The sequence below is a fragment of the Mustela erminea genome, chromosome 12 (assembly GCF_009829155.1).
Source record: "Mustela erminea isolate mMusErm1 chromosome 12, mMusErm1.Pri, whole genome shotgun sequence".
Classification (NCBI taxonomy): Eukaryota; Metazoa; Chordata; class Mammalia; order Carnivora; family Mustelidae; genus Mustela; species Mustela erminea.
Genome location: NC_045625.1, coordinates 37,708,929 through 37,725,413, shown reverse-complemented (window position 1 = coordinate 37,725,413; position 16,485 = coordinate 37,708,929). Strand labels below are relative to the sequence as shown.

The 16,485-nt window shown below is 46.8% G+C and overlaps 1 protein-coding gene and 1 long non-coding RNA gene across 6 annotated transcripts in view; one reads left to right on the top strand and one right to left on the bottom strand.

The window, feature by feature from the left end:
- The window catches only part of B4GALT1 (beta-1,4-galactosyltransferase 1), a 50,900-nt gene extending 48,368 nt beyond the window's left edge, over positions 1–2,532 (bottom strand). Inside the window, exon 1 of the mRNA XM_032308309.1 lies at positions 1,877–2,532. Within this exon, the coding sequence (XP_032164200.1) occupies positions 1,877–2,294 (418 nt within the window). The 5' untranslated portion in view covers positions 2,295–2,532. The remainder of the gene's footprint in view (positions 1–1,876) is intronic.
- A 57-nt stretch (positions 2,533–2,589) lies between these two features.
- LOC116570785 overlaps positions 2,590–16,485 on the top strand; it is a 51,506-nt gene continuing 37,610 nt past the window's right edge. For 4 of the 5 annotated variants that reach the window (XR_004277563.1, XR_004277565.1, XR_004277562.1 and 1 more), the window contains exon 1: positions 2,590–2,899. This is a non-coding gene — a long non-coding RNA (uncharacterized LOC116570785). Of the gene's footprint in view, positions 2,900–9,430; positions 10,577–16,485 lie in introns of those variants that run through there. The other variant, XR_004277566.1, reaches the window with a different exon arrangement.

The following is a 16,485-nucleotide window of genomic DNA, read 5'->3' as shown; positions in this document are numbered from 1 at the left end:
TCAGGAAGTCCCTTCACACTGCCAATTCAAAATTCAACTCAGAAATACCAGTAACCAGTCACCAACGGAGAGGAACACCACTACCAAAAAAAAAAAAAAAAAGGTACCACAGGCTCTCACACTTTGTTAAGATCTTATACCTCAAATACCAATCTAACGAACTTTAGGACACTTTAATTTGCTAAATTCTCTCTCTTTTTATTTTCCTGTATAAATGCTGAGGCCACAGATAAAAACAAAAAGACGAAAACTGGCTCTCTGGATTCTGGGGCCTTAGCTCTCTCTTCCCCCTTTTCTCTCTGCTGTTCAGAGTCATCTCCACGGGAGTCTGAGAAAATAGAACTTCAACTCCCGAATCCTATTGGCCACTTACTTAAATGTACACAATCTCATTTAGTCCTAAAAATAATCCTGTGAGTTAAGCACCAACAACCCCATTTTAAATACAAGAAAGAGACTGTGAGAAACTCTCTAAGATGCCTGTGGCCAGACACTTAACAGAAGGGCAAATATTCAAATTTATAAATTAATTATTATAAATAAATTTATAAAATAAAATTTATTTTGTAAGACTAGTCTGCTTCTCAGACTAATCGCCAAGTCCAAAAGAATTCAATTTTCTGCTTAAAAAAAGGTCCCCTTATTTTCACAATTCATGTCTAACCAATTCCAAGAGCTTCCTCCCAAACTTGATATGAGAATACTGAAGCAATTATTGGAGAAATTGAGCAAGAGCATGTAGAAGGCCTGCTCTGCCAGAGCTTTTCGGGAAGGTGACAGAGTTCCTATTGGCAGGATGCCCTCCTGCCAGGGCCCCTCACTCAGAACAACAATCTCTAAGCCCTGGCATTAAAAATGAGCAGCCACCTGTATGATAATCTTGGGAACAACCTGTGGCTGCCCTGGGCCTGACTGCCTGTGGATTCTGCCAGCAGGGAACACAAGTCCACCCTCTTAAACTCCCAGCAGGCTGGTAGCCACCGTTCCGATTAGCTGGGCTGGGCGAAGACACCTGAGACTCTAAGCTTCTCCCGGGAGGGACAACTCAGTGTGAACTGGTCACCTATTAGCCCGCCAGCCCCTATGGTACATATGCTGTACTCCTACAAACACCATCCATCCTTTGGAGGGCTGTGTTCACTTAGGTTTGGGGAACCCACAGGGACAGGAAGCAGGGTAAGAAGGCCCCAGGGCAGGGATCTACACAGAGGAGGAACTTGACACAATGGTAACAATTTATTAAGGGCTTACCTTCATTAATGTAAATATCTGTTTACATTGTTTCATCTAATCTTACAAAACAACCCTGACATAGGTACCATTTATCTTCTCCATTTAACTGATGAAAAACCAGAGGTTAACAAGTCACTTGCACAAAGCTTACGAAAAGTTAAGTCACACTCAGGAGAGAGTGGTTCCAGGGGAAGACTAGATACGTGAACTGGATGTGAACTGGAAGGTCAACTTCCTTCCCCAGTACAGGCCTCATCATCAGTTTCCCAAACCGGCGTGGGCTACTCTGAACGGCCTCTTGGTCCCGATCAGAGTGACCAGGGCGAAGGCAACTCCAAGCCCTAAGCAAACTCAAACTCCAAAACTTCTTGAGGCATGGGCCAGAGCAAGGAAGTCTCCAAGGCCTTCTCCGGTTCTGGGGCCATAGAGGCCCGTGGCTTCCTAGTACCACCCGCACCCCAGCCTTCAGTCTGAATCCAAAAGGACCACCCTCCCACTCTCAACGCCATCCAGTCCGGAACCTATGTTTGGGATTAGGGACGGTGATCCGGAACTGGGAGGCTGGATATCCTGGAAGAGGGCACGGGCGAACGTCCAGGGGACCCTGCCGAGGAAATTCTCGGGAAAGTCCCCGAGTCCTTACCGAGCAGTGGGGACTCCTCAGGGCATGCGAGCAGCGACAGCGCTGAGGTGAAGGACACCGGGGCCGAAGTCAAGTTGCTCGCGGAGCCGGGGCCAGGATGAGAGTCCGTGCTTGGGCTGGAGCCGCGACCCGAGCGCCCCTCGGAGGAAGCGTCCGAAGGCGGCAACGGCGGGGCCCCTCTGGGTCGGAGCTCCCCGTTGGGCTGCTCGATCGCCGCGGCACCGTTCGAGCCGCCCTGCAGCGGTGTAGGAACTCCGACCAGCTGAGGCAGGCGGCTCAAGTCGCGGCCGGCCAGGTAGTAGACGAGGGTGCCGCCGAGATGCAGCGCGCAGACGGCCACGAGCAGGCGACAGGCCCGCTGCAGGGACGCGCCCGGCATCGCGGCGCTGCCGCCCAGGAGCGGCTCCCGAAACCTCATCTTCCCGCCGCCGCTTTAAGAGGCGGGTGGGCTACAGCGGGGAGGGGCGGCCCGCCCGCGGGCCGCCGGCCAGGCGCTGCCGGACCGCGGCTCTTGGGGGAAGGGCCTCAGGGGAAGCGAAGAGGGAGCGCTGCCCCGGCTGGCAGACAGCAGAACTCGGAGACTCCAGCCAGCGCGGCCGCCCAGCGACCAGAAGTGCGCCCGAGGCGCGGGCGGGGGCGGGGGCGGGGCCGCCGGTTGGAGCCGGGTTTTCGGGACACGGGTGGGAGGGCGGGGCCTCCGGGGCGGAGCTGGGGCGCGCGGGCGGGGCTCGGGAGGGGTCTGCAGGGGGCGGAGCCGTCCCGAGGGCCGCGGGCGGCGCGGAGCTCCGGTTCCCACACCGCCCTCCTCCTGCGCCCTCGCGGGTTGCCTTGGGTTGCTACCGAGCCGCCCCTCCTCCGCTTCCTCCTCCTCCTGCTGGCTGCCCTCGAGAGGCGCCGCCACTTCCTGCGGTGATGAAGGGCCGGGGTACGGGCCTGGGCCTACAGCGCGATGGCGCCGAGAACCGGCTGGTCGTTGCTTTGAGGGGTTGGGGGCCGCGACGGCGTTCCAGTCGGGGCGCCTCGGTAGGCCTGATTGGGTCCGGAAGAGGGATGGGAAACGGGCTTCGACACCGGGGTGGGGGGTGGGTGGGACGGCCGCGACAGGATTCTGAGGGACGTTCGGTCCCCACCTTGGCGGGCTAGACTCCTCTAGCAACGTGGGGGGCCCCGCAAGGAGGCGGGGCTCACCCGCGCGCCGCGGGAAAGTGCGCGGAGTCTCGGCTTGTCAGCCTCAGCCTATGGCAGCCCAGCCTAGGGCATCTCAGAGGCCCACCCAGCTGGGTTTTGGGTGTGTACGGTGCCTTTCTTAGTGCGTTAAGAGGATACGTGCTTTAGGTGGGAGGGTGGCAAGGAGCGTCAGTAACTCCCTCGCTGGCCTTCGGAAGAGCAGCCAGCTTTGTTCAGTTACAGTTTACACGAACTCAGACACCAATTCCAGGAGGTAGCAGTTGTTCCCATTTTACAGATAAAGGGTTCAAGGCTCAGGAAGGCTAAGAAGCTTACCTAAGATCCTACAGCTAGTGAGAGACAGAGGCAGAGTTCTGGCTCCAAGACCTTTATTTACCACGTATTTGCCCTTGGTTGATTTGCACGGGCGCTGAAGTTGCTTGGTTCAGATTTGATCCAGAGGCCACTCCTCAGGCACACCTGCGGCCTGAGTGAGCAGGGACACCTCACCCCTCCGAGAAGGACTCATGGAAATGCTGTTACTTATGTGGATGGAGAAGCCGAGGGCTCTGGCAGCCAACCCTGAAGTGGAGGAAACGATAGCGATAGCTAGCATAGCTTGGGGGTTTACTATATGCCAGTCAAGCGCAAGCCTAACTGCTTTATTTGCAATACTCAATCCTACAGCACTTTGCAGTAGATGGTTGTTACTATCTCCATTTCACAGATGAGAAAACTGAGGCTCAGGAGTTGACTCTTGGTTGTGATCATATAGAATATTTTCCTCACTTGACTGCCTGGACACCAGGCCTCTTTGATCTTCCTCACTTCACTAGTCATTCTTCTGTCTCCTTTGTGGGCTTCTCCTCCTCTTCTCCAGTTGTTCAAGTCCCCAGGCCATAGTCCATGATGCTCTTTTCTGTCCATAGGGACTCCCCAGGAGTGATTTATAGTATCTGTATACAATGACATAAAATTTCTGTCTTCCGCAGTTGTCGGAGGCCTTAGAACATAGCACATGATGCTCTTTTCAGTCTACACACTCCCTAGGAGTAATATGTAATCATTTGCTGGTGACTGCAGAACTTCTATTTCTAGACTGGATCTTCAGACTTACTTTCAAGTGCCTATCTTACCAGCATCTCAAACTCAATACCTCCTGTGCCCACTCCCTGACAACCTACTCCCTAGACCCTACTCTCCTTCTTAATCTACCTCAGAGAATGGCACCACTGTTTAGCCGTTCTCAAGCCCAAAACCTAAAAGGTGTCCTCGATGTGCCTCTCTTATGCTAAAATGCCATTTCCAGTCCCTCGGCAAGTCTTGGCAGTGCAACGTTTAAATCACCAGAATTAACTACTTATTAATTCTGCTATAACTATCTTGGACCAAGCTACCATCATCTTGACCTGGGTTATAATGGTAGCTTCCTAACTGGTCACCCTGCTTTCACCTCCTCCTTTCCCCCTCCCCAGTCTGTTCTCCAAAGAGCATTTAGGAAGATATTTGTAGGCCTAAATCAGATCATGCCATTTTACTCAGAACCAAATCTAAATGTGTAGGAGCCCTACCTAACTGGTTTCTTGTCTCTCTTCCCCACCCACATCTGTCACTCTCTATCATGTTCTACCTGCTTTAGCCAAGTAACCTAATTGCTGTTCTCTGGAATTTGCTTATTTCTTCCTGTCTCAGGGCCTTTGTACTTGCTATTCATTTAGTCTGAAATACTCATCTCCCATATTTAATTCAGCTCTTTCAAATGTCACCTTAAGAGAGAGGTCTTCTCAGACTATCCTACGTAGAATAGTCCCCCATCCAAATCTACTTTACCTGCTTGATTTTTCTCAGAGCATGTATCACTACCCTACATCATATATTTATTTATTGTTGTCTGTCTCCCTCAGTAGAGGGTCAGCTCCATGAGTGCAGGAACTTCCTCTCTTCACTCCTGTATCCTCAGCTCCTGGAACTGAACATACATAGTGGACACTGAGTAAATATTGTTAAAATACCTGTTAAATGAATGCTTATGATTATCTTGATTGGGGAAGGGAGAAGGGAAGAACTATTGCTAAATTATTTTACCTTATTTTATTTTATTTTGAGAGAGAGAGAAAGAGTGCACACACACAGGAAAGGAGGGGAGAGGGAGAGAGAGACTTTAAGTAGGCTCCACACTGAGCACAGATTGTGACACGGGGCTCAATCTCAACCCAGAGATCATGACCTGAGCCAAATCAAGAGTTAGATGCTTAACTGACTGAGCTAGCCAGGCACACACCCCCACAAGTTATTTTAACTTTCTTTTTTTCAACTTATTAATTTTTAGAGAGAGTGCATGAGGGGAAGGGGGGTGGAGCAGAAGGAGAGTGAGAGAATTTTTTTTTTAAGATTTTATTTATTCACTTGACAGAGACCACAAGTAGGCAGAGAGGCAGATAGAGAGGAAGGGAAGCAGGCTCCCTGCTGAGCAGAGAGCCCGACTCGGGGCTCAGTCCCAGGACCCTGAGATCATGATCTGAGCCAAAGGCAGAGGCTCCAACCCACCCAGGTGCCCCGAGAGAGAGAATCTTTTTTTTTTTTTTTAAGATTTTTATTTATTTATTTATTTGACAGAGAGAAATCACAAGTAGATGGAGAGGCAGGCAGAGAGAGACAGAGGGAAGCAGGCTCCCCACTGAGCAGAGAGCCCGATGCGGGACTCGATCCCAGCACCCTGAGATCATGACCTGAGCCGAAGGCAGCGGCTTAAACCACTGAGCCACCCAGGTGCCCCGAGAGAGAGAATCTTAAGCAGTCTCCATGCCCAACACGGAACCTGACATGGGGCTCCATCTCACAACCCCAAGATCATGACCTGAGCCAAAGTCAAGAGTTGGATGCTCAATGGACAGAGCTACGTAGGCACCCCATCCCACTAAGTTATTTTAGACACATAAGTTAAGAATTGTTCGTCAGGGAATTGGTCAAGGTGAAGCTGACCCCAACACCCTATGCCTAGAAGAAAATGCCTGTCCAGTGAATGAGGGTGGGTCTAAATAATGCCCCATCTGAAAACTGAGAGGAGGGGGAAATGGAGATATATCTTCCATGTATCCAGATAATAGCCTGGAGACAGGATGGAGGGGAGATTAGGGGTCACAGACTTATTCCAGGACCGTCTCTGAGGCCAGGAAGCAAGGAAAAGAAACACTTGCTCTTTATTCCTTGGGAACATGCAGAGCCAATGAGGTTCCCACCAGCATTATCAGCATCCCTACCCCCATTTAGAGATGCCTACAATCTGTAAATTTTTTCCTTCCCAAATGTCCAGGTCAGAAACCTTCAGAACAATATTGTCTGTCCAAACAGAACAGCTGTCCAAACAGGAACTGGTATTAGAAACAGAGAGACAGACCCAAGGCCACTTTCTCCACCTCTTTCCACTTTTCCACTTTGTCAGGTGGAAACTAATCCCATCAGAGGAGATACCTGGAAGAGGAAGTTGCAGTGCTGATTGGCCAAAAACTGGAATGTGGGTTTTGTAGTTTGCCTGTTCAGTGCTGATCTGCGCAGAGTCAGCCAGCTTTCTGCTTTTCCCTGCAGTCTGCCTTCAACTGGTTAGTGGCACTTCCTCCCCCGTTCCACAGTGCCCTTTTCTGCACCTGTCAGTTCACATTTCTCTTTCACATCAGTGGATCAGAAGGACATGGAATAGTGCCAGGCACGTCACAGACCATTATTTCAATGATCTACTTCCCCATAAGATAGCACACCAAAACTTAGTGTCTTCAAACTAACAATTTCTTTCTCCTAATTGTGTAGGTTGACTGGCAGTTCTGCTCCACCTGGGCACTGGCACAGCTGGTTGTTCCCAAATGGCTTTACTCACATGGCTGCCATTTTGTGTGGGCTAGAGGCCGGCTTAGACAGCCATGGGTCAGGACCTTGGTTCTCTTCCACTCGGACCTCTCCATAAAGGCCTTTCACATGGCTGCTTGAGTTGCCTCACAAACTGAAGGCTGCATTCCAAGAAGGAACATTTTCAAAACAAAGTAAGAGGATGCAAATCCCAAGAGGCCCAGCCTTTGGCTTCACTTGTTTGGGTATTTTAGTTAAAGCAACTTATTGGGCAGTCTAGATTCAAAGGGAGTAGATGTGTCCTCCTTGCTGAGTGGAGGAGTAAAGAATCTACAGCCCTCTTTTTTATTTTTTTAAAATTTTATTTATTTATTTGACAGACAGAGATTACAAGTAGGCAGAGAGGCAGTCAGAGAGAGGAGGAAGCAGGCTCCCTGCTGAGCAGAGGGCCCAATGCGGGGCTCGATCCCAGGACCCTGGGATCATGATCCGAGCCAAAGGCAGAAGCTTTAACCCACTGAGCCACCCAGGCGCCCCTACAGCCCTCTTTTTTAAACCACTGTAGTTTACCCAGTGGCCACAAATTATTTAGGTTCTTCACACGTGTGGCATACATTAATCTCCTTCTAGATCCCCCAAAGGCTGAGCCTATTAAGGTTCAGGCTCAGGCTCTAGGTCTAGAATTTCATCATCTAATTCAAGTCCAGGTATAATCCTTCAGGTTCAGGGTCCTTTAAACTATAAAACATGTTCCCTTCATCCTCTTCCTGAGCAATTCAGCCCAAAAGCCATGCGGTAGGAATGAGCAAGGTAGGCGCCTAAACATCATAGATAGTATGTCAAAGCCCAACCAGATGAGGAGAGAGGGGGGGTAATAATGAGTGGGGAGAGTGGCAGACTAGTGCAGGGTGTCAAAGCCCAAGCAGAATAAAGAGGGCGTCTATGGGGGCTTAGGGTATTAAGAGTTTCAGCGAATTAGGGCAGTCCAGTATGGGGTGTTAGAGCCCAGTGGGATGAGGAGATTGTTAAACACAGAGACACTGATCAGAAGTAAATATATGGCTAATGAGAGTCACCCAGTTTCAGACTGTCAGAGAAGGGAGTTACAAATATAGACAAGGACAAAACTAAAATGAGCTCTTTGATACTTTCTTGGAATTAGAGAAGTTGGTGTGAATTTGTGGTTTTCAATATATAGATAGATAATGAAATAAATATAGGGGTGTTTGTGTATAATTTACATGTAAATATGAATAAATACCTTGGAAAAGTGCTGGAAGCAGAAACTTCCCAGTAGCAATGAGCATTTCTAACACCGAAATCTTGATTTCTAAACATCATTTTCCAATAAAAGGAACTAGATATTCTTGGGGGAAAAAAGGCTGATTTCAGGGATGAACCAGAGATATTACAAGTTGAGCCTAGAAAATCATCTACCAAAAAGTAAGAAGGGCTCAAAGAATAATGAGGATATGTCAAAAGAACACAGAAATCAGTTTGAAGGAGCTCCCATTGGCCAAACCTGGAACAATTTGAGCATGAAAATAAATATTGATAGGAACAGTTGACGGCCAATTGAACAAAATAAGAAACCATGAGTTTATGCTGATATAAATAAAGAAATGAACATTTGATGAGTAACAAGATATTTACATAATTTCAGAGTCCCTCCTCCACAGAATACTTACAATTTCAATGGGAAACATTAGAAAAATCCAAATTTTGAAACATTCCAGGAAATAATCATTGTAAAGTCTTACCAAATTTCAAGTTCATTAAAGTCAGGAAAGACTGGGGAACTGTTCCCCACTGGAGGGGACGAAAGAAATGACAACTAAATGCAACATTGTAATTCTGAAGTGGATCTTTCTGCTGTAAAATATTTTGGGGATGACCAATGAAACGTATCCTAAAATAAGATGATACTATTGTATCAATGTTAATTTCCTGATTTTAGCTGTTGTATTGTGGTTATCTTAGAAATATACATATGAGATTTGGGGGGAAATATGACATCATGTCAGAAGCTTACTCTCAAATAATCCAAAAAAGGATCTGTACTAAACTTACAAGTTTTTTGGAAGTTATCTCCCCCTCCCCATCCATCCAGTATACAATAGGAAGACCAGGACAGTAAAATCACAAGAGACACTCCCACTGAGAAAGGAGGTAATAATAGGCACTGGTCCTTAGGAAATATGAAATCAAAGCATGCATGTCACCAAGTCCCCCTTCTCCAGAGGCAGGGAATGTGGTATCTCCCATTTCTACTGTTTTTCATGTTTTATGGTTGATTTCCTGCCATGTCCTGATCATCCTTCTCTGACCAGGTTCCAGTTTGCCTATTTCCTTCATAAAAGGCTAGTGTCCAGGAGCGCCTGAGTGGCTCAGTTGGTTAAGCATCAGCCTTCAACCCAGGTCATGATCTCCTGGATCTTGGGATCCAGTCCCACATCGGGCTCCCTGCTTAGCGGGGAGTTTGCTTCTCTCTCTCTCTCTCTTTCTCCCTCTGCCCCTTCCCACTGCTTGTTCTCTCTCTCTCAGATAAATAAATAAAATCTTAAAAAAAAAAAAAAAGACAAAGACTCATGGCCAGGACTAGATGCAGCATTCCAGTGGGGTCCACATGATAGAAGAGAGCAGGATCATCAGTTGCCTTCATAATTCCAAATATCATACTTCCATTGATCCCTTCTAACATACTTTTTTTTTTTTTAATATTCTAACTAAAAGGCAGGGCTGAATACAGAGCCCTGGAACAGTGAAAACACCCTCTAAGTTGACTTGGATCCTTTTAAATACTGTCATTGTGCCAAGCAGGGTTTTTGACTACAAACCGGTCAATAACACCATAGCTCTGCCATGGCCACCGCTGCCAGTGAATACTCACCACCACCACTTCAAGACTGTTCAAGCTGCTGCTTCTGTCACTATGAATACTTTCCACACTACCCTTGCTTCTTAGCATCCTTCCCTAAAAATTAAAAGTCCTTGGTGAGAGTGGCTGGGCTCAATTCACGCACTTGAGTCCTAGCTGCTAGGAAGTAAAAAGGAGAATCTTCTTTCTGCTTCCATGGTGAGATCCAGTGCACTACAGCCCTCCAATATTATATTATTTTCAGAAAATTATTCTGGAATAAGGGATTGCATACTGAGTGGACAAATATGATGACAAAGGTCCACTCCACTCATTTGGTAGGTTACTTTTCCTCTTAATTGTACTGCCATCCAACCCATTTCCCACATTTTATCCACAAGAATATCATGGCAGAGATTGTTAAAGGCCTTGCTGAAGACCCAGTTTGCCAACAGACAGACTATCAAGTACATCTCTGTGATCTGTCAGTTCAGGGACCTGCCATAAAAGGAAATTTGATTGCCCTGGCCCTGACTTATTCTGAGGAATCTATGCTTCCTTTATATCTTTAAAAATCTATTCTCGGTGTTAGAATCTAACTCTCCATGGTTGGAAAAAGCCCAGATGTACATTTTATAAAATAACTGGTCTGTAATCTTCAGTATGTCAAGGTCACTGAAGACTAGAAAAGATGTTATTGCTGCTCCCAAGTGAAAGAGAGTAAAAAGGTATTATGACTATATGCAACAGGTGACTCTTAACTATATCCTTCTGTTTTAAAGGACAGGATTGAGATAAGTGGCAAACTTAATTGGGATTTGAGGACCAGATGGAAGGTAAGGTATAACATCAATGACTTGATTTTTATTGTTGTATTATAGTTACTTGGGCAAATGTCCCTATTGGTAGGACATACATAGTAAAGTGTTTGGGAGTGGTGGAACATCATACTGGCAAGTTACTTTAAAATGGTTTTGGGGAAAAAATTGGTCTGTGTACTGTGCCTGCAAATTTTCTGTACATTTTTTATTGTTTCAAAATTTTAAAAATCAATAAAATTGAAAATGAACAAATAGGAAAAAATCTATTCTTGTAAAAGTATAGTTTGCAGAATCAACTTTTTCTCTTTGTAATGGACTGGTGTTAATTTTCTCCACTCTTAATTCATTCGTCCTTATGGTAAGAGGAGATCCATTCTTCCACGGTGTGGTTAGGATAGGCCAAGATCTAAAACTCAGATACCATATAATTACTTGGGATAATGCTCCTCAGTGGACTTATATTTGGTCAATCAGAACATTGTTTCCCTCTAGCCACAGTGCTTGGTTCAGGGATTGACACATGGTCTATGGAGGCCAAGGAGCAAAGATGCCATCTTCTCTCAGGAATTCTGATTGAGAAATATTGAGAAATACTGAGAAAAAGTCTCCTCCTTTCCTCTGGGGTGGCCATCCTGGAGTTGCCAAAGGTATTATATTAGTTTTCTAGGACTCTGTAACAAATTGCCAAGTGCCTGGTGGCTGAAAACAACAGAACTTTATTCTCTCATAGTTCTGAAAACTAGAAATCCCAAAATCAAGAGGGCAGCAGAGCCCGGTTCCTTCCGAAAGCTCTAAGAAGGAACCTTTCCTTGCTTCCTCTTGTTCCTGGTGGCTCCCAACAACTCAGCATTCGTTGGTTTTTAGCTGCATCACTCTCGTTCTACCTTTATCTTCACATGGCCTTCTCTGTGTGTATGTTGCTCTTCTGTCACTGTGCCCTCTCCTCTTCTTGCTGGGACACCAATCACTGGAAATAGGCCCCACTCTAATCCAGTACAACTTCATCTTGACTTAACCAATTACATCTGCAAAGACCCTATTTCCAAACAAGATCTATTCTGAGGTTGTGGGTAAATGTGAATTTGGGGGGTACACTATTTAACCCCCTACAGCTATCATGTGGAAAGAGCCTTCCTGAAAGTTAAGCCAACACAGAGGCAGGGGTATGTGCCCTAGTATGGCCATATTTGATTGCCCCTGGACTGATGAGTTACATGAATTTGTAAATTTCTTTTCTTTTCCTCAAGTCAACTTAAAGTGACAGAAAGAAACTACCACCCCGACTTTTACAAAATTAGAAAATCATTTGCACATGACCAACGTTCCAAATTTCTTCCTATTGCACACATCCTCCAAAAGTCTCTGACAAAGGATTGTGCAATCCCACTTGGGAGTGGAATGGGTTTACTTCATTTGGCCAGAAAACAAATTTATTTTGAGCAGCTAGATGATTTCTTTCAATATATTCCACCATTATTCCTTTCTTTTAATTTTTATTATGGAAAATCTCAAAAGTAGGAAAAATACACAAAAGTAGAAAGCATAGTGTAATGAACCTCAATGTTTCCATCGCCCTGTGTTTGCTTCATCTATACCTCCAACCTCCCTCCACCTCCTGTAGGATTATTTCAAAGCAAAACTCAGATACCATATAATTAATTTGTCCTCTTCAACCACTATTCTCTCATTACCTCTTCTTTCACAATCTCATTCTCTCATTCCCTCATTACTGCATTTGAGGGCTTTTAGCCCTTTTAAAACAAAGCAAGGCACTTTGAACATGGAAAGTGTATACTGGACGTCTGCTGAATGGAGACCCTACCATGAGAATTTCTATTCTGTTAGAAGAGATAAGACAAGAAACCCCTCCAGTGCTTACCAGACTTTAATGAAAATCACCTGGGGAGATGTTAAAATGCAGAAGTTGGGGCGCCTGGGTCGCTCAGTGGGTTAAAGCCTCTGCCTTCTGCTCAGGTCATGATCCCAGGGTCCTGGGATCGAACCCTGCATTGGGCTCTCTGCTCAGCAGGGAGCCTGCTTCCTCCTCTCTCTCTGCCTGCCTCTCAGCCTACTTGTGATCTCTGTCTGTCAAATAAATAAATAAAATCTTAAAATAAATAAAATGCAGAAGTTGCTCAAATATGTGGGAGGGGGTGGGGAATTCTGCAGTTCTACTAAGAACTGCAAGGCTGTTGGTCTGTCAGGTCTCACTTTGAGCAGCCAGATCCTAAACCATAAAGCAAAAGAGAAAAAGACAGGGTGCTGTATAAGGTAGAGATGATGGGTCACCAGGCTTAAGAACTGGATTTTGAATAGCTTACCACAGTTACCTAGATTAATTTTTACAATATTCTAGTGTGAAAATAACACTGAACCAAGCATTGAGGGACCCACAAAAGAAATTTTATAAATTCAGGGAGGGGAAGACACAGTACCAGGAAATCTATATGATAGAGAGTGAAAGTGTGTAGCCAGCTCCTGGTGACTCTTTTTCCAAAAACCTTGGCCCTCCTGGGACTGGCCGTCCATATCCATTTTTGTACTGCTTGAACCCACCCACCAGCCACAGCTGATTGGACCAAAGGTGAGCATCTCAACTAAGCTGGACCAATCAGAGGGTCTCTCCTGAGATTTTGGTTTTGACATTCAGGATGGTCAGTCAGACCCTAGGCATGGCTGGAATTAAAATTATATAAATATTCCACCTTCTGCCAATACATAAAAAGCACAGAAAACTGATTAAAAGAAACAGACCACAAAGAGTACCTAGAAATGAAGAGAGCACTACCTGAATTCCTTCAGCTTCTTGCCCCAGTCTCCTTATTTTGGAATCCTCTAGGTGTTGCATTAGTAAGTGTCAGTTCTTTGCAACCAAAGAGACTGACAGACATGCTCACACAACAAGTGGGGACAAAGCCAGAGAGGGAGAAGGGTAAGAGCTGCTAAGCCTAGGAATGCAGGTTCAGTGTGGATTTACCAGACAGGTGGGTAGATGAGAGGTTATCCCTTGCAGGAATGAAGTCTCAAGAACCAGAAACTTCCTGCAGGCAGTGGGCTGGGCCCCCTGCCTCTGGCTTCCTTTGAGACCACCAGGTTCATTCTGCCTGCCTGGCTGCCACTTCTCACCTGAGAATTCATCTCAGCCTTCCTGATTGTGTCAGGACTGGCCACACCAGAAAGCACCTTATTTCCACTAACCTCTGAGGGCTGTGGTGTCCCTACTGTAGAGCCCCCTGATGGTATAGTCAGTTCCTCCCAAGTGTCTGGGAAGAGCTGCTGGTAGCTGGTTGTTATTCTGCCCATCTTCCTCATCAGCATGCTACTCTGAATTTCTAGCTTGGGAGGTGTGAGAAGGAGTTTAGCCCACAGGTGGGTCCTGAAGTCTGTAGCAATGATTCAAGCCCAGCCCTTTTGTTACAGGTAGGTTGGTAAACTTACTTCTGTTTGCCCAGGACTATCCCACATCACAGGACCCAGTTCTGGAAAAACTTGGAGGGTTAGTCAACCTAATTTTAAAGCCCTCAGGTCCTTAATGGAAACCGGCTCTAACAGTGTGCCTTGAAAACATCATCCCAGGTCTGGTAACTCCAGACCTCCAAACCCCACCATCCTGAGGATTCCCACACAACTGGAGTTTCTGAACTGTTTTCTGGAACCACTGCATCGCTACTTATACCTGTAGACCATATGGCACATATTCTGAAGCCTCCCATTCACTAACTGGGTGACTGTAGGGAAGTTATCTAAACTCTCAGTGCCTCACTGGTAAGAAGCACCAATAATACTAGTCCTACTTCATCATGTTGTTATGAGAAAATGAGAATAGTGCCTGATTATATCAAAGTTGACAATTTTTATCATGCCCTTAGCCTGATCTAGTCATTGTCTCCTCCCACTAAGGAGACCCTCAGCCCTGGGCACTCTTTCTAGTCTCAGTGGCATTTCCCAGACCTAGACATAGGGCAGCAGGGGACCCAGGCTGTCTACTGAGGCTTCACCTGGTCCTCCTCTCCCTGGGCTTCTGATGTTGGTCCTCAGAGCAGGGTCTAGTTTCTCTCATTTCTGGGCACAGTTCCTTAAAGGGAACGCTTCTGGGGGCCCCTTAGAAGGATCGAGCAGAAAGGGACCAGGAAATGACTTCAGTGGTTTGGCTGGCCCTCTGGTGCTGACAGAGGATCCCCGTGCCTCTAGTCCCCTGCCACTATGGTCAGCTTAGTCTTTTCAGCAGCCATGCTCTCACACCTGTCAGAAATGAGAGATTTCAGGCCAAGAGGGACATCTGAGAACTCTGCACACAATTACAGAATGCCTTGACATTTTGTGTGTACATGTTGGGGAAAGTATAGGAAGTCCCTGTAGGCAGCTATCACACATGACTACTGGCAATTGGAGGTAAGGTCTTTCTGCCCACAAAGACACCTGACCCATGTTGATTTCTTCCCTCTGTTTACCATGGGAAGTGTAAGCACCAACGCAGGCTTTGGATGTCACGATGAAAGCAAATCCCAAAGCCCTGGTGCTGGGTTTCAGGTCCTCTAAGGAGAAAACCCCAGGGGTGCATGGAGCTCTCACCACCTCCCCTTGGGCCAGCCACACCAGGCCAGCTCTCAAAGGCCTCTTTTGACTGTCCTTTCTCTCATCTTTCCCCACTGTGATAAATGTCCTGGGATTAGCCCTTCTGTGTTTATTGGATGAGCAATTTGTGTCTGTTTGAAAAGCTACGTCTGAATAATGTTTGGCACGAGCTAAAGAAATGTGAGCCTCTGCATTCCCCTCCAGCCAGCTCTCTGGAGCCAGCTCGTCTCCTGCCAACAGGGTTAGACAGCTCTGCAGCTGGGTTTGCAGCCTAAACATGTTGGTAGGTGGAGAGGGGGGAGTTGAGAGGAGGGGGAGGGAGGTGCCTGTGGTGGGACCAGAAACCCAAAAGGATAGAAGAGCAGAGCAGCTTTAGCGAATCTGCCAAATGTTGTAATAATCTGGGGACATCACAGATGCCCACAGTAGTCACCCAGGCCTGAGGACTGAAAAACCAGGGCCCACTGTGCCACTCAGGAGCCCGGGTGATTGTTGGGCCCGGAGTCCCAGATGTGAACTACAGCAAAAGATACTCAAGGGAATTCAGTGGGTAGCATGAGGATCCCAGATCTAGATGGGTAATTAGTGCTGTGCTCTTGAGGTTTGTGTGGGGTGGGGCCAGGTAGGGGGTGTTAGGATAGTCTAAGGCTGTTTAAATATTTCCCGACTCCATCCATTTGGGTCCTGGAACAGGGGAAGAAGCTTGCAGCAATCAGGCAACACAGTTATAAGGTGCTGAGCAGTGTAGACAAAGCAGGAATTTGGTGGGTATGTGTGGGTGTGTCAACAACCTCCACACCCACCCCACATTCCTCCAGCAGCCTTCTACTGTTCTTCTTCAGCATTCTCCTGATCTTCTCTTAGGGTGCACATCACTGCTTTCTTGTACCCAGTGACTCAGCTCTCAGTCTTTCTCCACCTCTACCTCACTCTCCCTAAGTCAGTGATCGGACTGAAGGCATGACATCATCCATGTGTCCCTAACAATGCGCACAGAACTGGCCACCAAGGAGGCATCAAAAATGGTTCATTGAGTCTTGATTTTGGCTCAGGTTATGATCTCTTGGGTTGCGAGATCAGGCCCCATGTCAGGCTCCACACTGGGCATGGTGTCTGCTCAAGATTCTCTCTCTCTCCCTCAGCCCCTCACCCTGCCAAAAAAGTTGTTTACTAAGTAAAGGAATGAAAGCGAGGCTGGGAGCTCAGACTTTAGTGGTCATAGACTCACAAGAAGAGAGCAAATAACGAGTCAGACAGGAGTAACAATACAGGAAATCGGTTCAGGAGTGAGAACATGGCCACAATAACACTGTCCTCAGAGTCTGCTCTGGGTCAAGGGTTCTAGATCA